Genomic DNA, 19,705 nt, shown 5'->3' with positions numbered 1-19,705 from the left:
TTCAGTAAATTGACTACACAATGAACGTGTAGGTAATTTAACGCACCGTCTGTGTCCGTATTGTCAACGGTTGTACCTGCAGACGATGTTGACAAGCTTATTGACGTCAGCTCTGAAGATAAACAAACAACAAACACACTGGGCATCTAACGCACATCATTACATCACCGTTTTAAAGAAACAAGTCAGGGCTAGTTCGTCATTACATTTTGCCGTTTATACTGCCCTTGTTCATTTGTTCTTTGGTTTCATAGGTTGGGTCCTTAGTTTCAGGTTGGTTTATTCTTAACTCTTAATTGTTTGTTTGTTTGCCTTTTTCTTTGTTTTGTTGCGTGTTTTTAAAAAAAATTGTTTTGTGAAATTAAAGTTTTACGCCCTCACGGCAAAGCCATTAGGGGCATGTTACACGGGAAAACCCGGCTTTGTATGAAAAAAAAAAAAAAAAAATGCGGGGGAGGGGGGGGGGATGTAGACAGCTGGCTGCCGGCTGCTAGAGGAGACCTGAAATGGGCTTGGGACCTGGTTGGGTCGTCTTGGGTCAGTGCTGAAATGGTTACTTTTTTGGCTGTTGGCCGAACGGACACCCGGGCTTCATATTTTTGCATGCATGTATTCGTGTTTCCAAGGCCTGAGGCTTTCGCTGTGACCCTGGGATCTTTATCGTGCGCATGCGTGCACACGGGGGTGTTCGGACACCGAGGAGAGTCTGCACAAAGTTGACTCTGGGACACACATCCCGCGCCGAACTTGGGGGTTGAACCCACGCTGATAGTAACAACCGGTTTTAAAGCCAGCGCCTCTACCGACTGGGCAAACTCCCCCCCCCCCCCCAATTTGTTGGGGTCAAGAAGTTCCATGGAGGGCGGGGGGTATGGAGTAACACATAGTGTTTTGCTCAGAACATTCCCACCCATGCAGAGCCGCGCTATGGGTACGCATTACCGTGAAGCTGGCAGTCAGTGCTACCAAATGTCGTCTGTGTCTACCACTCGGTGGTGACTTAATGTGGGTCTATGTAAGCAGATGCCAGCGCAAGCAATCTGATGTAGAGTCAGGAGGCGGTTTGGTACAAGAGAACCTTAGAGGCCACAGCCTCGGCCGTCTAAGGGATAACATTGTTTTAGCCTATAGTTGTCCTTAATACCCTGTATATAAATCATATAATTTAATAATGATAATACAGACGGGGTTAAATGGGGTAGGGTAGTAATAACAGTGGAAGTGCAGCACGTCTTCGTGTGAATTCAATGCATAATCGTTTGTAACATTCAAGGAAATAGAGAGATTTAGCGAAAGGGGGGATGGGGGGGGGGGGGGGTAGAAAAAAAGAGGATGCTGGCAGCTATTATCATTCCATTTACGAGTCCGCCGTTAACTCCATTCTTCCGGAATACAGCTTTCCGCGCAATGTGATTTTGCAGTTTTAGCATGTTCCATTTCATAGGAAATTGTGTTAAATGATGGTTTTCTTTTCAAGCAACGGTACGTTTTTGTGTGTTGATGTTTTTTTTTTCCCACAACACTATAATTGTATGACCATTTTCCAATACTTTACAGAACACAAATGAAATGGACACAATGTTTGTGTCTGCTGTGTTCACTACATCATTAAACTTGCAGTTAAACTCACCATTTAATTGAGAGGTGCCAATGGTTGTCACTGCAGACGATGATGACAGAATGTTTGATGTCCCCTCTAGAAAACAACAAGAACATGCACACTGTGAAGATAACGTATCATATTACATGTTCGTCGCGTCGTAATTTTCTCGAAACTGGTGGGATGTGTGTCTGCCTTTGTATTTTGCTTCTTTTGTATGTGTTTGTACATTATTTTGTCCTCATTCATTGTTTTGCATTGCTCGTTTCATGCACTCTCGCTAGAATAAAAGAACAACTGTTTAACTGTCTTTTTCTGTGGTACCAGTGGCCGTGCTTACAGACAATGTCGACAGGCTTGGTGAGTTTGGCTCTGAAAAACAATAACAAGCACATTGTGCATCTAATCACACAGCACGGGATACAATTTTTTTCTTATAGGCTGACTATGTCTGAATGTACATCTCATAACTGTGCCGTTAAGGCTTGTACAAAATAACAATATCGCGACTCACCATTCGTTTCTGTGGTTTCAGTGTTGCCTTTAGTTGTCCTTACATACACTGTTGACACGCTTTGTATAACAAAACATCACACTGTGCATATAATGCAACATTACAGAGCATCTAACGACACAGAACAGAATACAAATTGGTGTGATAAGCTGATAATGTCTGAATTTAAATGTCATAACCTTGCCGTTAAGACTCGCGAAACAGAACAAATAACGACTGACTCACCATAATTTTATGTGGTTTCAGTGGTGCCCATAGTTGTCCTTACAGACGATTTTGACAATAAGCTTGGTGAGGTCGGATATGTACACTATGCACGTTAAAGATCCCACGATTGACAAGAGGGTCTTTCCTGGCAAAATTGTTATAGGCGTAGATAAAAATGTCCACCAAATGGGACCTGGAATAATAGGCCGTGAAAGGTGGATGCAGCGCCTATAGGCAGTCGATCTACTGGCCGATGTGAATGCGTGATATATTGTGTAAAAAATTCCATCTCACACGGCATTAATAGGTAACATGCGCCTTGAGTCGCCTTGTGTGGTGAGATACGTGCGCGATATAAATCCTCGTAAATAAATAAATAAATATGTGCAATAAAAAACACACCACACACATCTATATATAACGCCCCATTTACAGGTTACAATTGTTTCGTTTGTCTTGAGAATTTGACGAGGCCTAAATAAGCTTCGGATATTTGCTACAATTATTAATTGTTTCTTTGGTCTTGTACTTTTTGAGTGTCTGTTTCTTGGTTTCATTATTTGATCATTACTTTTATTGCCATAAGAGGTTTGTTTTCAAAATTACCGTTTTGGGTTCCCTTTTTTGGGGCCAAAAATTGACAACCTTAAACCATGTGCATCATCTTTTACTAAAAGAAAAACAAAACACACATGATTTTGTCATTTTTATAGCATATCCTACAGGGCATACATTTAACTGTTGGACCACACTGCGTGTTTCAGTAGTGTTCAGTACATTGTCTGAACATGTAGGTAGCCTACTCTTACTCACCGTCTGTGTCCGTGGTAGCAATGGTTGTCCCTGCAGAAGATGTTGACTGGCGTATTGAGGTCGGCTCTGAAGATAAAAACAAGAACAAGCACACTACGTTTGTTTTTTTAGGAAAGAAGTCAAGGTTTGTTCGTCATTACATTTTGCCATTTATACTGCCCTTGTTTATATATTCTCATTAGTTTCATTAGTTGGTTACTTAGTTTTAGTGGTGTTTTTATTTTTAAAGTTCTCGTATGTTTGTTTGCCCTTTTCCATGCTTCATTTTGCGGTTTTTTTTTTGTTATAACATTTAGTGGTCACTAATACCTTTTATATCCATGATATCATTTAATAATGAGTATAAATATATGGTTATAGCTCGGGTAGGGTAGGGGTAAAATAGATGTACAGCAAGTCTTTGCGTAAATGTCATGCAGAATCGGTTGTAAAATTGAAAGAAATAGTTAGATATTGCAAAATAGGGGGTCGGGGGGGGGGGGGGGGGTAAAAAGGAAAGAGGATGCTGGTAGCTACTCTTGAGGTCATTCCATGCACAATTCAGCCGTTAACACAAAACTCCTCAATAAAAAAACAGCTTTCCTCACAATGTGATCATGCAGTTTATTTATGTTCCGCTTCAAAAGAAATTGTGTGAATTATTGTTTCTTCTTTTGTCAAGTGACGCTTCGTTTGATTGTTTGTTATCGTGCGTGTGGGCCACAGAAAAGACAAATTTGTTATTCAATTTTGTAAGCAATGTCCAATATTTTACAGAACCCAAATTAAATGGACACAATGTTTGTGTCAGCAGTGTTTCTTACATCATTGAACTTAGAGTTAAACTCACCATTTGTTTGGGAGGTGCCAATGGTTGTCACTGCAGACAATGACGACAAAATTGTTGATGTCCCCTCTGGTACAACAAGAATTGAAGCGAAATGTACATGTAACGCTACATTTCAGGTTACAATTTGGCGGCAAAAGCTGACAACAGAGAAACAAGAACAAGCCCACTGTGCATCTGAAAACATAGACCAGGAAAAAAAGTGGTCTGATTGGCTGACAATGTCTGAATTTAAATTTAACAACCTTGGTGTTAAGACATGTGCACAATAACTACTGACTCACCATACGTTTCTGTGGTGTCAGTGGTGCCTAAAGTTGTCCTTACAGACAATGTCGACACACTTGGTGAGTTCCGCTCTAAAGACAAACAAGAACAAGCACACTATAAGCATTTCACAACACAGAAAAGATTACACATTGGTAATATAGGGTGACAATATCTAAATTCAAATATCTTAATTTTGCTGTTAATACAAGTGACAAAGAACGATATAACGACTGACTCACCATACGTTTCTGTGGTTTCAGTGGTGCCTATAGTAGTCCTTACAGACGATGTCGACACGCTTGATGAGGTCGGATCTGTACAACAAAAACAGGCACACTGTGCGAATAACGCCACACTACAGATTACACATTTTTCGTTTGTCTTCAGAACTTGACGAGGCCTGAATAAGCTTTGGATGTTAACTATATACAATCATTTATTCGGTCTTTGGTCATTTCTTTTGAATGTCGGTTTCTTTATTCCGTTATTTAATTGTTTTCTTTTATTGCCGCTTTTCGGAATTACTCTTTTTTGTTCCCTTGATTCATTCTGTCCAAACATGTTAATATTAAATCCCATTTACTTTGACAACAACCTAAATCCGTGCGCATCAATTCTTGCTAAAAGGAAAGAAAGAAAAAAACATATTTGTGTCAGTATTGTAAACAAATTTAATTATTGTATCGGTGAGTACAGTAATCCTTTGTTTTTTTTAACTTAGTATTGTAAAATGTTTTACAGGACAGAAAATAAACTGTCCCATCGTTTATTTCCGTGGTGTTCAATACATTGCCTGAACGTGTAGGTATAATTAATCTAACTCACTGTCTGTGTCCGTGGTTTCAATGGTTGTCCCTGCAGACGATGTCGTCAGACTAATTGAGGTCGGCTCTGAAGACAAATGAGAAAGAAAGAAAACCTCATTAGGCATCTTACGCACCACATTACATCAAATTGTTTTGTTTTACTTTGTTAGCTATTTTATTTTGCCATTTGTGAGCCTCCAGAAATTGAACCAATTGAGTCGCAGGTCAACAATGCATAATTTTTGCATTTCTACATTTTCTACAAGATTTGTTTATGATCTACCCAGCAGTAAAACCTGTTTGCTTCTTTCTTTCTTTCTTAGTTCGTTTACAATTGTTCCTGTTTATATTATTTCCATAAAGCATGCCTATCTGCGGTTTATACTGCTTATACTGCTTATTTGTTTTCTGGTTTAATTATCTCAGTTTAGGTAGAGTTTTTTTTCTTTCTTGTTTGTCTGTTTGCCTTTGTATGTATTCATTTGCATGGCTCATACCATGCAAACGCATGACAAAGAAGAAAATAACGACTGTTTCACCATCTGTTTCTGTGGATTCAGTGGTGCCTATAGTTGTCCTCACAAACGATATCGACAAGCTTGATGAGGTCGGATCTGTACAACAATAACAAGCACACTGTGCATCTAACGCCATTCTTAATCGTTTCTTCGGAAAAGGACATTGTAAATGTTACACCACATTGTAGCTTAAACATGCTGTGTTATTATTTTGAGAATGGATTGTCTCATATTCCGTGTTGAATATGCAACACAGCAAACACCATATATGATGACAACAGATTTGCAATACTTTGCTTAACATATTGTAGAATGAATCACCAAGTTGTTCATTAGTAAGCAATACCAAAATTAATGGTGACAGCCAGTATTCTGACTCACTGTGTGCTGAGATTGCTTCAATACAATTCTAAAAATGCAACTATTATGACTCACCGTTTGCTTGAATGGTTGTGATAGTTGTGGAAATAGAGGTCAGTGGGGGGAACAGTTCTGAATCTATAAAACAGCAAGAACAAAATCACTTTCAGTCGAACACTAACTTATAAGGTTGCAACTACAGCAACTGTTAAAAAAAATTAAGTCAAGCATATCTACTTAGCTTGCCGTTTCGGATAGCTGTGTGCATTGCAGTGTGTGAGAGCGTGCGCGCGCGCGCGCGCGTGTGTGTGTGTGTGTGTGTGTGTGTGTTTTTTGTGTGTCTGTGTGTGTGTTTGTGTGTGTGTGTGTGTGTGTGTGTGTGTGTGTGTGTGTGTGTAAATGTGGATTTGGGTGTGTGTTCTTTGTATTTGCCTGTCTTCAGCATTTATTGCTATCGTATTTCAGGAACGTGCTGTTGATCTTACTCCACACACCTGAAACCTACATTTTCCCTTTGATTTGCTGACTTGCTCGGTATATCCTTCACTCATAGACACATACACACACACACACACACACACACACACACACACACACACACACACACACACACACACACTTCACACACATACACACACTCACACAAACATGTACACACACACACATACACACACACACACATACACACACACACACACACACACACACACACACACACATACACACACACACACACACACACACACACGCACGGTCGTACACACTCACACACGTACACGCGGACGCACACATACACACACACACACACACACACACACACACACACTTCACACACATACACACACACTTCACACACACACCCACACACATGTACACATACATGTACACACACACACACACACACACACACACACACGCACGGTCGTACACACTCACACACGTACACGCAGACGCACACACACACACACACACACACACACACACACACACACACACACACACACACACACACACACACACACATACACACCACAGTTGTCCTCATCACTGCCGTCACGACAGTCCAGGTGACCAAATCTGTGTCCGTCACACCGCCCCTCTGACCGCGTACACTGCCTGCTGTTGCACTGCCAGTAGCCGTCGGGACAAGTCCACTGGTCTATAAACAACAATTACACAACATTTTTGTTACATAAAACGAGTCCTTTTTTCACAAAATGGTTTTTGTGGTTTTCGTGCTTTTATTATAGATTTGTTTTTTTGGATTGTTCGTTGTGAGATTGTATGCTTGTTTACTTTGTACAGGGTGACCCCAACAGGATGCCACTGACAAACATGCAAATAACTTATACATATGTTGACCAAATAGCTTCATGTTTGGTATACAGTAACTTCAGCCTATGCATGACCGTTCCACAAAGTAGTACCTGTGTTGATAAAAATTGTCTGACCAGTGTCCGTTTTCAAAAAGGTGTCGGCGGTCGACTCAAACAGAAAGAGGTTTGACATTGAGCGATAGCCATGCTCACCTAACTGTACTCCCTCCGACGTTTACCTTTGAATGCCTAAGTATAAAAAATAAAAATAAAATAAAGATAAAGATAATCGGCGACTTGAAATAAGCACTGACAGCTAGGTCAAGGCAATCCCTAGACATGAAAGACATGGTGTCATTGACAGTTTCGGAGATGTAATTTGGAACACATTTTGGAGAGACAAAAACAGTCGGATCATTTTACCAACAGTCTGGGTACTTTGTAGAATGATCGAGAACAATTATGTGAAGGTTATGCACTAGAACTATGAATGATATTCCCTAAACTGGAGAAAAAAAAGACTCCCTTCGTAGTAAAGTTGCATAAATACATATAACAAAATTTCCTGATCCGGACTGTAATTGCTGGATCAAAGTAGCTGACTGTCTATTGCTGGTTATGGTATACTAGGTCATTCGAATAACCCCAACGGTATCATTCTGGAGGGCTTAAATCGGGTTAGTTTGATCACTGCTGAATGTCCATCCCCAAAGTTGTTAATTTAATTGTTTTTGAAATGGCACGCAAGTCAGATAATTGCATCTACATAAAAGCCACTTTGTGTAATTGTCAGGCATCAGCTGAAGTAAGTGTACTCTAACTAAGAAGCTATGCGGTCATCAGATGTAGAAGTTATTTGCAGTTGTGTGGGTGTCACCATTCTCTCTCTCTCTCTTTCTCTCTCTCTCTCTCTCTGTCTCTCTCTCTCTGTCTCTCTCTCTCTCTCTCTCTCTCTCTCTCTCTCTCTCTCTCTGTTTTTCTCGTTACTTACCGCAGTCTTGTTCATCACTCCAATCACCACACCCATCATGCCCGTCACAACGCATGTTTGGCGAAATGCAGCGGTTGTTGCTGCAATTCCATGTGTCAACTGGACACGTCCGGTTCTCTGCAAATAAATGTAACACTCATTCTTTTTTTTTCTGCACAAACGTTATGTACTAAACACGACGAAAAGCATATTTAGTTGGGAATACTTCCATCGAAGTGTAATAAGGTGTGTTTCTATATTCGAAAGTCACACTCACACACACACACACACACACACACACACACACACACACACACACACACACACACACACACACACACACACACACACACACACACACACACTTGCTAGCACTTCTTAGTATACTCTAGTTCTGTTAAAATGACAGATTTCAAAATAAAGCTAAGCTTAACACCTCAATTCTTTCAAAATATATGAGTTATTATGGGAATGTCGCTAAACCTGGAACAGTTAAGGAGAAACAGCCGTACCAGACAAAAACATTATTATTGCAAAGCGTTTTTTATATTGTCACATACTAGACTCTATCATTAAACAAACGAACAACATAAGATAAAATAAAAGTCACACAACTCATCAAACTGACCATTATACAAATTTCTGCATTTGTTCCAGGTTGGACGCATGGGTGTGTAAAGTGGAACACTGTGTTGTCAAACTCGGAACACATGCAAAAACACACTGACTCTCTTTCTAGCTCTGTCTGTGTCTCACACACACATATATACACCCACACACTCAATCACACGCACACAATTACACATTGCCACACACACAAGATAAGTTCATACGTCATAACATTTTGATTTAGCCATCTTATTTAAATGTCTGTTTTTCCACATAACATTGGATTTTTACCAAAGAAATAGTAAATTTGATAACAATTAATGCCTCAAATGTGAAAAAATATAAATAAGGGCTAGGTCTAAACAAATCGGATAAAAAAAACTGTTTTTGTAAAACATGAAAAAAGAAGCTAAGAAACGATTTTTCACTCAATGTCCTTTTGTTTTCTACTTTCAGTGCAGTCCTCGTGTGATCAATGCCGTGTGTATACTGCTGGCACTGTATAATGTTCAAAGGGGTGTTGGTGCCACACAAGAAGCAGTACCAAGATATTTCGCAGCATAAAAGTCGTGACAGGAACACCAAATGTTCTTGATGCGCAACGCAAACCCATTCCCCCGTTTCTGACAGCCGACTCGACAACGCGCAGCCCATTTCTTCGGGTAGCCACCGTCCGGGTCCCAAAATACTGTAAAACAAATGAATCAACCATTCAATAAAAGGTATAGAAGGAAAAAATACAATAAAACTGAAAAGAGAATTGAGTACGTGACTAAAACGGTTCTATGCTAAATGCCCCCCGGACAACTGCCCCCCTCCCCCCCCCCCCCCGGACAACAGTACTGCCCCCCGGACAACAGTACTGCCCCCTGGACATTTGCCCGCCTAGGACACTTGCCCCCCGTGACAATGAATTGCCCCCCATTCTTGTCTGTATGTTTAGCGAGTTATCAAGTGTTGTATTGTTGTCTAGAGGGTATTCATAGGTAATGGAAGTCTATAATTTGTTTTCTCAACGATATCTATATAATACTTCCTGGTTTGAATACACACACACACACACACACACGCGCGCGCGCGCGCAAACACACACACACACACACACACACACACACACACACGCACACGCACACACACACACTCACACACATATAGACACATACACATAAATACTGTAAACACCCAAAGACAAACTGACAGACATACACACAGAAAAACCGACACAGACACTTGCACGCCCACACTTACGCCCGCATTTACACCAGCAAACACACTCACACACACACACACACACACACACACACACACACACACACACACACACACACACACACACACACACACACACACACACACACACACACACACACACACACACTCTTATTGAAGTGAACGGCATTTGCCAAAATTTGCACGAAGAGTGGTGAGAAAAAAATTGGGGGGCAGGTGTCCGGGGGGCAGTTGTCCTCCCTCGGTGGGGGGGCAGGTGTCCGGGGGGTAATTGTCCTAGTAGGGCAATTATCCGGAGGGGGGGGGCAGTTGTCGGGGAACAATTATCCAGGGGGCAATTAGCCTGCAACGGACTAAAAACACCAGTGTTTACTTTATCGTTTGATGAGGGTAAGATGGAACAGAATGCGTCAAAGATGGAACACTGTTCCATGTTTGCCTCTATAATTATGTGTTCCAGCATAGCCGCATGGCACCTGCATGGATTTCGACTTTAGCTGTAGGATACATGTGACGTTTCCAATCTTTTTCCCCGTTCATAGTGTAACACATTGATGTAGGTTTGTAATAGCAATCAACATTTTATGTGAACGTATATAGATAAAGAGTAATAAAACGAATTCTAGACAATAGAAATAAGAAGAAGAAGCAGTCGAAACTTGCCTTTCACAGGTCCCAGTCCTGCCCGAGAGAAAAGCGCCCGCTTAGCTCCCCTGTGGACAACGATGCAGTCAAGGTTGCTAGACGGACCTACCCCTTGGCCCGACTACATCATCTCTCGAGGAGCAGTGTGACGTTGCAGCCGAGATCACCTAGCCCCTGGCTGGCGCCAACTGGACGGATTTTGGAGGAAACGACCTGGCTACGCTCTATGGACTCTGATTTTTGAATACGACTCGACTGAAATCAATGTTGATATGTCATCATGGATGATTTAAAGATAACAAGTATTAATATTCATGGACTGAGAAATACGACAAAGAGGAAGACTTTTTTTCGATATTTAAAGAAACTATCGTACGATATCATTTGTGTGCAGGAATCATATGTACATGAAACCGATATTACAGTTTGGGAAAAAGAATGGGGAGGTCAAATGTTTTATTGTTGTGGTACAAAACACAGTATGGGACAAATCATTTTTATTAAAAAGAGTTTTCAGTATCCTGTGACGTGTATTTATCGAAATAGCAGGATTTTGACGGTACGAATTTCTCTGCAGAATGAGGACGTTTGTATCTCGAATGTATATGCTCCAACGATTGGTAAAGAAAAATATCTTTTTTTTGAAAAGTTGGAAAAGCACATTCAGTCGCTGAATATGTTGAACTACATAGTGTGTGGAGATTTTAACTGCGTAATTGATAATGAAGAAGACATTATTAGTGGAGAAAAACATAATGTGGGGGATGTTAATCGCTTTAAAAAGTTCTTGGAAAATAGTGAGTTAAATGATATGTGGAGGTTATTCTGGCCACAGGAAAGGGAATTTACGTGGTCAAGAAAAAATCCTTTCATTGCTCGCAGATTGGATTACATTTTTGTTTCCGACTCTGTGCTAAATAATATTAGAGACTGTAATATATGTTCCGTTGCACAATCCGACCATAGGTCGGTTAACATAACATATAAATTATGTTCATTTCAGCGTGGTCCATCATATTGGAAATTTAATGATAGTTTGTTAAAGGATCATATCTTTGTTGATGAATTGAATTTGATGTTGGAAGAATTTGAGATACAAGATGAAATAAGGGAGGATCACGTAAAATGGGACTTGTGTAAGATTAAAATAAGAGAATTTTGTATTCGGTACAGTAAAGAAAAAAATAGATGTAAGTTTAATAGACATGGGGAATTGTTGGAAAATTTGAATAGGATTGACAAAGCCCTTGTTTTAGATCAAGATAATAACGAATTGTTGATGGAAAAAGATAAAGTAAAAGCTGAACTGGAAATTTATTCAATACAGGAAGCTAAGGGAGCCCAAACTAGGTCCCGAATTAAATTTATTGAAGAAGGAGAAAAAAATACAAAGTATTTTCTCAATATGGAAAAAACACACTCGAACGCGAAAATTATGGATCGTCTTGCTAAAGCAGATGGTCAGGTGATAACAAATCAGGATGATATTTTGACTGAACAAGTCCAGTTTTTTAGAAGGAGATACGAAAAAAATATTGAGTTTGATGAAAATTTGGTTGAACAGTTTTTGGATGGTGTTGAAGTTCCTCAATTAACAGAACAGCAGAAGACTGGAATTGATAGTCCGATCACTTTAACAGAATTGTCGACATCCTTAAAAAATATGAAAAACGGTTCCTCCCCTGGATGTGATGGTATTACAACCTCCTTTATGAAGTTCTTCTGGTGTAAAATAAAACACATGGTATTGAATTCCTTTCATGCATCTTTTTTAAAGGGAGAATTAACCGTCACACAAAAACGGGCAATAATGATATTAATTCATAAGGGTAAACAATTACCAAGGGACGACCTTAATAATTGGCGACCGATTTCACTATTAAACACTGATTATAAAATATTGGCGAAGACTCTTTCAGTTCGCCTATCTAAAGTTATTTTAGATATTATTGGTGAAGATCAGTATGGTTTTTTGAAGGGTCGAACCATTAGTTCAGCGATCCGGCAAATAGACGATTTAGTATCGTATGTAAACGAATATAATAAACCTGGGTTCCTTGTAGCACTGGACTATAAAGCTGCATTTGACACGATTTCCAAAGAATATATTGTGTATGCATTTAAACGATTTAATTTTGGTGCCGTCTTTGTAAGATGGGTAGAGATTCTATTGTATAAATCGGAAAGTTGTATCAATTTTATGGGCTGGTTATCGGAATGTATTGAATTGAACGCAGGTATCAGACAGGGCTGTTCTTTTTCACCGATGGCCTTCATCCTTGCATTAGAATTGTTGGCCTTGAAAATTCGAAATGATGGTTCAATTAAGGGTCTGCCTCTGCCAAAAGAAACTAATGATAATTATGATATGTTCTTTAAGATATTATTATATGCTGATGATGTGACCCTATTTCTGAACGATATGGATGAGTTAAAAAACGCATTAACCCTTGTAACCTATTTTTCCAAATTCTCTGGTTTGGCAATGAATAGACAAAAAACTGAAATCATGGCCTTGGGCAGTAATAAATATGGTAATGAAAATGAGTGCGGGTTAAGGTGGACTACAAAAGTGAAGATTTTGGGAATTTATTTCAGTAGCTCCTCATCGGTCTCTGAGATTGAAGAAAACTGGACAAGCCGTATTGAAAATATACGACGCAACATTGTAAAATGGTTTAAACGAAATTGTAGTATCATGGGGAAAATATGCATTGTGAAATCTCTTTTGTTATCGCAGATTATTTATCCGTTGCAAGCACTGGTAATACCCGAAAAGGTATTGACTGAGATAAATACTATGTTTTACAGATTTATTTGGAAAAAACGATTTTCAAACACTAAGGCATTTGAGAAAGTTAAAAGAAAAGTGATGTGTCAAGAGTTTCCTGATGGGGGTTTAAAAATGATTGATGTCATTGATATGCAGTCCTCTTGTTTGTTGTCCTGGGCGGCAAATTTATTGAACGAAAAGCTGGAAAGTTGGAAACAAATACCGATACATATGTTTTCGAAGCTTGGTGAAAGGTTGTGTTGCTTCCAATCTAACACCACGGTAAAAAAATTTAAAGGATTGGGATTAATTAAAAATGTATTTTGGAAACAAGTTTTAATTTGTTGGTTGAAAAATAAGGACATGATTCAGAGAGCAGTAGGTGGAGACATGTTATTAAGAGATACGTGTTTATGGAACAGCAAGGATATAATCTATTGCGGCCAAACCCTGTTTTTTAGCGACTGGATTAAAGCAGGCGTTTGTCGAGTAAAGGATGTATATGTTGGTAATGAGATTGTGCCCTTTAATATTATGCAGCAGAAGGTTGGATGTAAGCCCACAAGATTCTTTGAATATAGGGTGATTTGTACAGCAGTTAAAGCAGCAACACTACGCTCTGCAAATGGAAATGTATATGGATTCAACGATTTAAAGAACCTGAGTAAGCCTTGTCAATTTCGCAAATTAATTATAAAGGAAAAATATGTGGAGCCGGTTGTAGTTAAATTTTGGGAACATAAATTTGATTTCAGGCCGGGAAAAGAGCAATGGTTAATAGTAAACAAAGTAACCACAGAAACAAGATTGCGAATGTTGCATTGGAAAATATTGCACAATATTTACCCCACAAATATTTTATTGTATAAAATAGGCATTTCCGTGAGTAATTGCTGTACTCACTGTGAGAACGAAATTGATTATATTGAACATTTTTTTTACTTTTGCCCGAAAATTATGTCCATTTGGAAATGCGTTGAAGATAAAGTGAATTGTAAATATAATATGATTATTAAAATTACCGTAAAGGAAGTTTTTTTGGGCGTATTTGAAAATTCACAAAGTTCCAAGGCACTAATAAGTTATGTGAATTATTTGATTGTGATAGCCAAAATGTGTGTTGGTATTTATAGATATGGCTCCCCTCTGGATATTGTATGCATTTTTGAGAGGGAATTGTTATATAGAAAAGTTGCTTAAAATACATTTAGATATAGTAATGTTAATGTTATAGTAAAAACATTACTCACAACAACAACAACAACAAAATTTAAAAAAAAAATCAATGAAGAAGGATGCTCCCCGCCAACAAAAACAAAAACAAAAAAAACAAACAAAAAAAACAACAAAAAAAGGCAAAAAAGAAAGGGTTGAAGCAGCCTGCATGCAACTGAGATTTAAAAAAAAAAAAAAAAAAAAAAAAAAAAAAGAAGAGAGAAAAGTTAAAAAAACGTACCTCTTCTTTGGTTTTGCCGCAGTTGCCATTTTTCTTTTTGCAATAACATCGGGAGAGGTCACTAGACATTTCTGCTAAAAAAATTTCATGAATTGTTTCCCGTTGACCGCATATTGAGGTGTTCCAAGTTAGCCGACTGTTCCGGGATTGGCGACTTTCCCTTACTCTTTCTTTTTTTCTTTCTTTCTCTCTCTCTCTCATTCCCCCTCTCTCTCTCTCTCTCTCTTTCTCTCTCATCCTCTCTCTCTCTCTCATTCTCTGTCTTTCTCTCTCTTTCTCAATCTCTCCGAATCACTCGCTCTGTCTCTCCTTCTCTCTTAATCTATCTCTCCCTCTCTCTTAATCAATATATCTCTCTATCTCTCAATCTCACTCCCTCTCTCTTTCTCTCTCTCTCTCTGTCAATCTGTCTCTCTCTCTCTCCCTCTCCCCCTCTCTCTCTCTCTCTCTCTCTCTCTCTCTCTCTCTCTCTCTCTCTCCCTCTCTGTCTCTCTCTCCTACCACAGTTCAACTCGTCCGAGTGGTCCTCACAGTCATAGGCACCATTACAGCGTCTGTCCTTATGGATGCAGTTAGTGCTGTTAGAACATCCCCACATGTTATCTGGGCACTGCCACTGGTCTGCAATGATTACACAATCAGCCGATTATAAAAAAAGGAGTTAATGCCATGTATCTTTTTCTTCTCTCTACGTCATAATCCTCCTCCTCCTCATGATCATCATCATCATTATCATGATGATCATGATCATGATCATGATCATGATCATCATCATCATCATCATCATCAGCATCATCATCATCATTTGAAACGTGTTGTACAGTAAAACTTCCCACTTACGACCTTGAAAATGTCATCAAATTAAATAGGGGTTTATTGTGAATCTCAGAATACAGTTTTATCACAGGGGAGGCAACTTCTTTTTCAATTTTTTCGGTCACAGCTATCTCTCCCTTTCCGCCTGTTGCGCCGAATATATGCCTGGTCTTTAACTATTGATTGAATCTGTGTTTTGTGTGTGTGTGTGTTTGTTCTCCACTCCCACATTTGTGTGTGATTTCGATCGCGGTATGACCTTTGTTGCTTGTATCTATGACTTGATATACCTGCTAGCGTTTAAAGTGTTTGTTGTTTTATTGGAGTCGCCATATTAACACCAGCGCTCAACAAATGGAATGAAGTTGATCTAAGACAAAGCGCTTTGATAGACATAGCCTCGCGACTTTCTTTGTTTAGTGGGACACAGAGGGGGTATCGGCAAGCCTTGACCCCCGCAAGTGCCCCGCTAAACGGGAGTTAAACCTAGAACAAGGTGTATTCTCTATTTACTTACACATTGCATTTCTTATACTGAGTTTGCTGAGTTTATTTATTATTTTCATTAAATGGCCTTTTATACTCCTTACATGTTTTCTGGGAAATGTAAAATGATTGCTACGTCCCATTAGATTACAAATGTGGACAAGGGGAGACCACCTTCAAGTTGAACATGTCTATATTTATGCAATCTCAAGACAATTATTCTGGTTTATTAATTAACCCTACATTAATTGTCGAATGGAACAGGTATACGTACTTTACTTTAAAAATCAAGTTTGAATCAAATATATATATATATATATATATATATATATATATATATATATATATATATATATATATATATATATATATATATACATACACATATAAGTATTCGGTCTACTTCTTCCCGGCGAAGCGGGTACCGGGTACCCGGCGAAGCAGGTATTCATCTAGTATATATATATTCGGCAATTCCCAGGTGTATGCAGTTTAAACTTAAGAAACAAGATCATTTGTTGGATAAACACATTGCATGTTTTTGTTTTAATACCAACTCTGAGATTTACATGTTACATTATTAATAGGTATAATATATAAACATACACGTATACACCCATACACAGACACACACACACCCAGACACAGACACACACTCGCACACATACACACACGGACACACAGACACACACAGACACAGACACAGACACACACACACACACACAAACTCGCACACATACACACACAGACACAGACACACAGACACACACACACAGACACACACACACACACACACACACACACACACACACACACACACACACACACACACACACATACCACAGTTGTCCTCGTCACTGTCGTCACCACACTGCGGGACTCCATCACAACGATGGGTATTCCAGATACATTTATTCAGGTTTTTGGTGCTGCAATTCCATAGGTATTCAGCGGGGCATGTCCACTGATCTGTAAGGCACATGATGCAAGCGGAGTGAAATGTGCACATATATCATTATTATATCAATCAAGTTATACAATAATTTGGTCCAACACTACATCTGTTGATCGTTTGTGAATCAATAGGAATTAAAATGACCCCGTTATGGTTTTTTTCCCAAACGAACTGACGGTGCATGTGAGTAACATTGTTGTTCAGGTATGCTGGGGAACGTGGAGTGAGTGTGTGTGTGTGTGTGTGTGTGTGTGTGTGTGTGTGTGTGTGTGTGTGTGCATAAGTATGTGCATGCATATGCATGTGTGTGTGTGTGTGTGTGTGTATGTGTGTGTGTGTGAGTGTGTGTGTGTGTGGATGTCTGTGGGTGCGTGTGTGCGTTTTTGTTGTGTGTGTGTGTATGTGTGTGTGTGTGTGTGTGTGTGTGTGTGTGTGTGTGTGTGTGTGTGTGTGTGTGTGTGTGTGTGTGTGTGTTTAATACGATCACATACCGCAATTCTGCTCATCACTATTGTCAAGACAGTCATCACGTCCGTCACAAAGCGAGACCAACCAGACGCAACGGTCGTTTACTCTGCAATTCCATTGCCAGGAGTAACACTGCCACATTGCTGTTAACACAAAACAATAACATTGACAGCTATTGTGTTTTCAACGTAGCAATTCACGACTTGCATTTAGGTTTGAGACTTAGCACATGGTGGTGCCATTATTAGTCTCGTCTTTCCCGTTTGTGGGGGGGAATTCACACTTCTGGTTAAAAAAAAAACCCACACACACACGTGAATAAACACTGTTAGAAAAGTGGCGTCACAGTTGCGTCAAATGTATTCTGGCAAATGAGCATTCCTGGCAAACTGTAAACATAAACTGTATTCCTGATACACCGGCCTTTCCCATAGTATAAATTGTGTATGGAACTAGCCCGGAGTTCCTGTAGCGCAATAAGCCATACGATCATAACATTTTCTAGAGAAATGCACAGGTAAAAGAGTGTTGAATGTAAGGACTTGAACAAATTAACATTCTCTGCAATTGTTGGTTTTTACACGACTAACAAAGCAGCAGCATCAACAGTTGATGTGACACTGAATGCAGCAGACGTTTTGAGCCCCGATGTCTCATGTGGTAATACTAGGTAAGACGAGATAGAGTCATTTTATTTATTATTTGTTTGTTAATTTATTAAATACGAGAAACACATATGTGCTGTTAAATTTGCATTAACTACAATTGAAATACTAATTCTCAATAGTTATCACACAATGAGTATATCACATACCACAATCTTGCTCATCGCTGTTGTCACCACAGTTCTCAAATCCATCACAGCGGTTAGAAAGGTATATACATTGGTTGTTGTTGCACTTCCATTTGTCAGCAGCACAGAAAGAATGATCTGAAAGACAAATAACCATTGTGTTAGTTGGGATTTCTTCTTTTGACACATTTCAAAATTAGCGAGTAGTATATTTGTTCTACAGGTTGCAACGAGTAAATATGCGCGTTTTCGGTTGGCATTTGGCATTTGTTTGGACAAGTAGGTCAAGGAAGACGACATGATGACACATGGTGAGTACTTGAATATTATCATTCTCTTTTGCAATACTCTTTCTTGTCATCATTTTCACGAGTTTTCATTCACAAGCACCTGGGAAATAAATCTCATGTTCCCCAGGCAATATATCCCCGGTTACCATAGTTGCAGGAAGCAGGTTATACATGGATAATCAAAAGCAAACCCAATAGAAACGCTCGGGGATTCTTCGGCTCTTTTCATTGGTGTTTCCCCAGACCTAAACAGACGACACGACACTGCTTTGCAAAGTTCCAAAAACGAACTGGCAAACTGGCAAAAGTAAACAAAAAACAAAACTACTTCATGAAAGGTCATACATTCATCAAAAATAAATCATGGAGTGCGTGTATCTGTGTTTCGATACACAGACGTTCGGAGAAACACGAACGTCAAATTCAAGTAAAACGACCCCTGACACACAAATTCTGACCCGTGCACAAGACGTTGTTTCGATAAACGAAGCGCAAATAAGAAATAATAATAAATGCAAAGAAAATAGCAACAAGATATGCAAACATCTAACAAAGCCGAGCAAGCAGAATGACAGGTCTAATGAAAAACAAAGAGGTACTGAGTCGGAAAAAAGATCGCGATTCTTTCCATCGCTGCACGACGCAAATCTTCTGTGACCTTTGACCCAACGTAGCTTCCACATTCGATCACTAAGCTTAATATTTACAACAGAATTCCGAGGGGTGGAATACCGAGATGAACCTACAGAACTGTGCATCCTCAAACCTGACATATTCATCCCAACATTTAATGAACTCAAAAACACAGAAAGTTACTTTCACACGCCAGCTTTGATTACCAGTGGTTATCAAACAGGGACTCGTGTGGTTATCAGCACGGAACCCGTCCTCGGGGGCGACTATTGTTTCATATTTATTGACGGCGGCCTCACTTTTGACTTTTATTTAATGATCGATGTATACATTGAATAACATTGCGGTGCT

At 39.3% G+C, this 19,705-nt stretch overlaps 1 protein-coding gene and 1 long non-coding RNA gene across 2 annotated transcripts; both read right to left on the bottom strand.

Annotated features, from left to right (window-relative positions):
• Positions 1 to 1,901: 1,901 nt before the first annotated feature.
• LOC138974735 (uncharacterized) lies at positions 1,902 to 8,257 on the bottom strand. The gene is made up of 8 exons (XM_070347461.1): positions 8,222 to 8,257; positions 7,342 to 7,399; positions 6,945 to 7,073; positions 5,990 to 6,052; positions 5,056 to 5,121; positions 4,470 to 4,544; positions 3,135 to 3,200; positions 1,902 to 1,972 (listed from the first exon to the last, which is right to left on the bottom strand). The coding sequence occupies exons 1-8, from the start codon at positions 8,255 to 8,257 to the stop codon at positions 1,902 to 1,904; spliced, it is 564 nt and encodes a 187-aa protein (XP_070203562.1).
• A 7,157-nt stretch (positions 8,258 to 15,414) lies between these two features.
• LOC138972377 (uncharacterized) lies at positions 15,415 to 17,782 on the bottom strand. Its single transcript, XR_011457584.1, has 3 exons — positions 17,662 to 17,782; positions 17,056 to 17,184; positions 15,415 to 15,534 (listed from the first exon to the last, which is right to left on the bottom strand). It is a non-coding gene; the product is annotated as an uncharacterized lncRNA (long non-coding RNA).
• Between the last annotated feature and the right edge of the window lie 1,923 nt (positions 17,783 to 19,705).

The sequence above is a fragment of the Littorina saxatilis genome, linkage group LG8 (assembly GCF_037325665.1).
Source record: "Littorina saxatilis isolate snail1 linkage group LG8, US_GU_Lsax_2.0, whole genome shotgun sequence".
Lineage (NCBI taxonomy): Eukaryota > Metazoa > Mollusca > Gastropoda > Littorinimorpha > Littorinidae > Littorina > Littorina saxatilis.
This window is presented reverse-complemented; position numbering and strand designations above follow the sequence as displayed.

Excerpts from the sequence above, each read along its gene's own strand:
- LOC138974735 (XM_070347461.1), bottom strand. The coding sequence starts at position 8,257 with ATGGGTGTGGTGATTGGAGTGATGAACAAGACTGCG. Across the intron at positions 7,074-7,341 it reads GACAATTTTTATCAACACAG|ACCAGTGGACTTGTCCCGAC; the intron begins GTACTACTTTGT and ends TGTTGTTTATAG. Across the intron at positions 4,545-5,055 it reads TGAAACCACGGACACAGACA|ATCCGACCTCATCAAGCGTG; the intron begins GTGAGTTAGATT and ends TTTGTTGTACAG.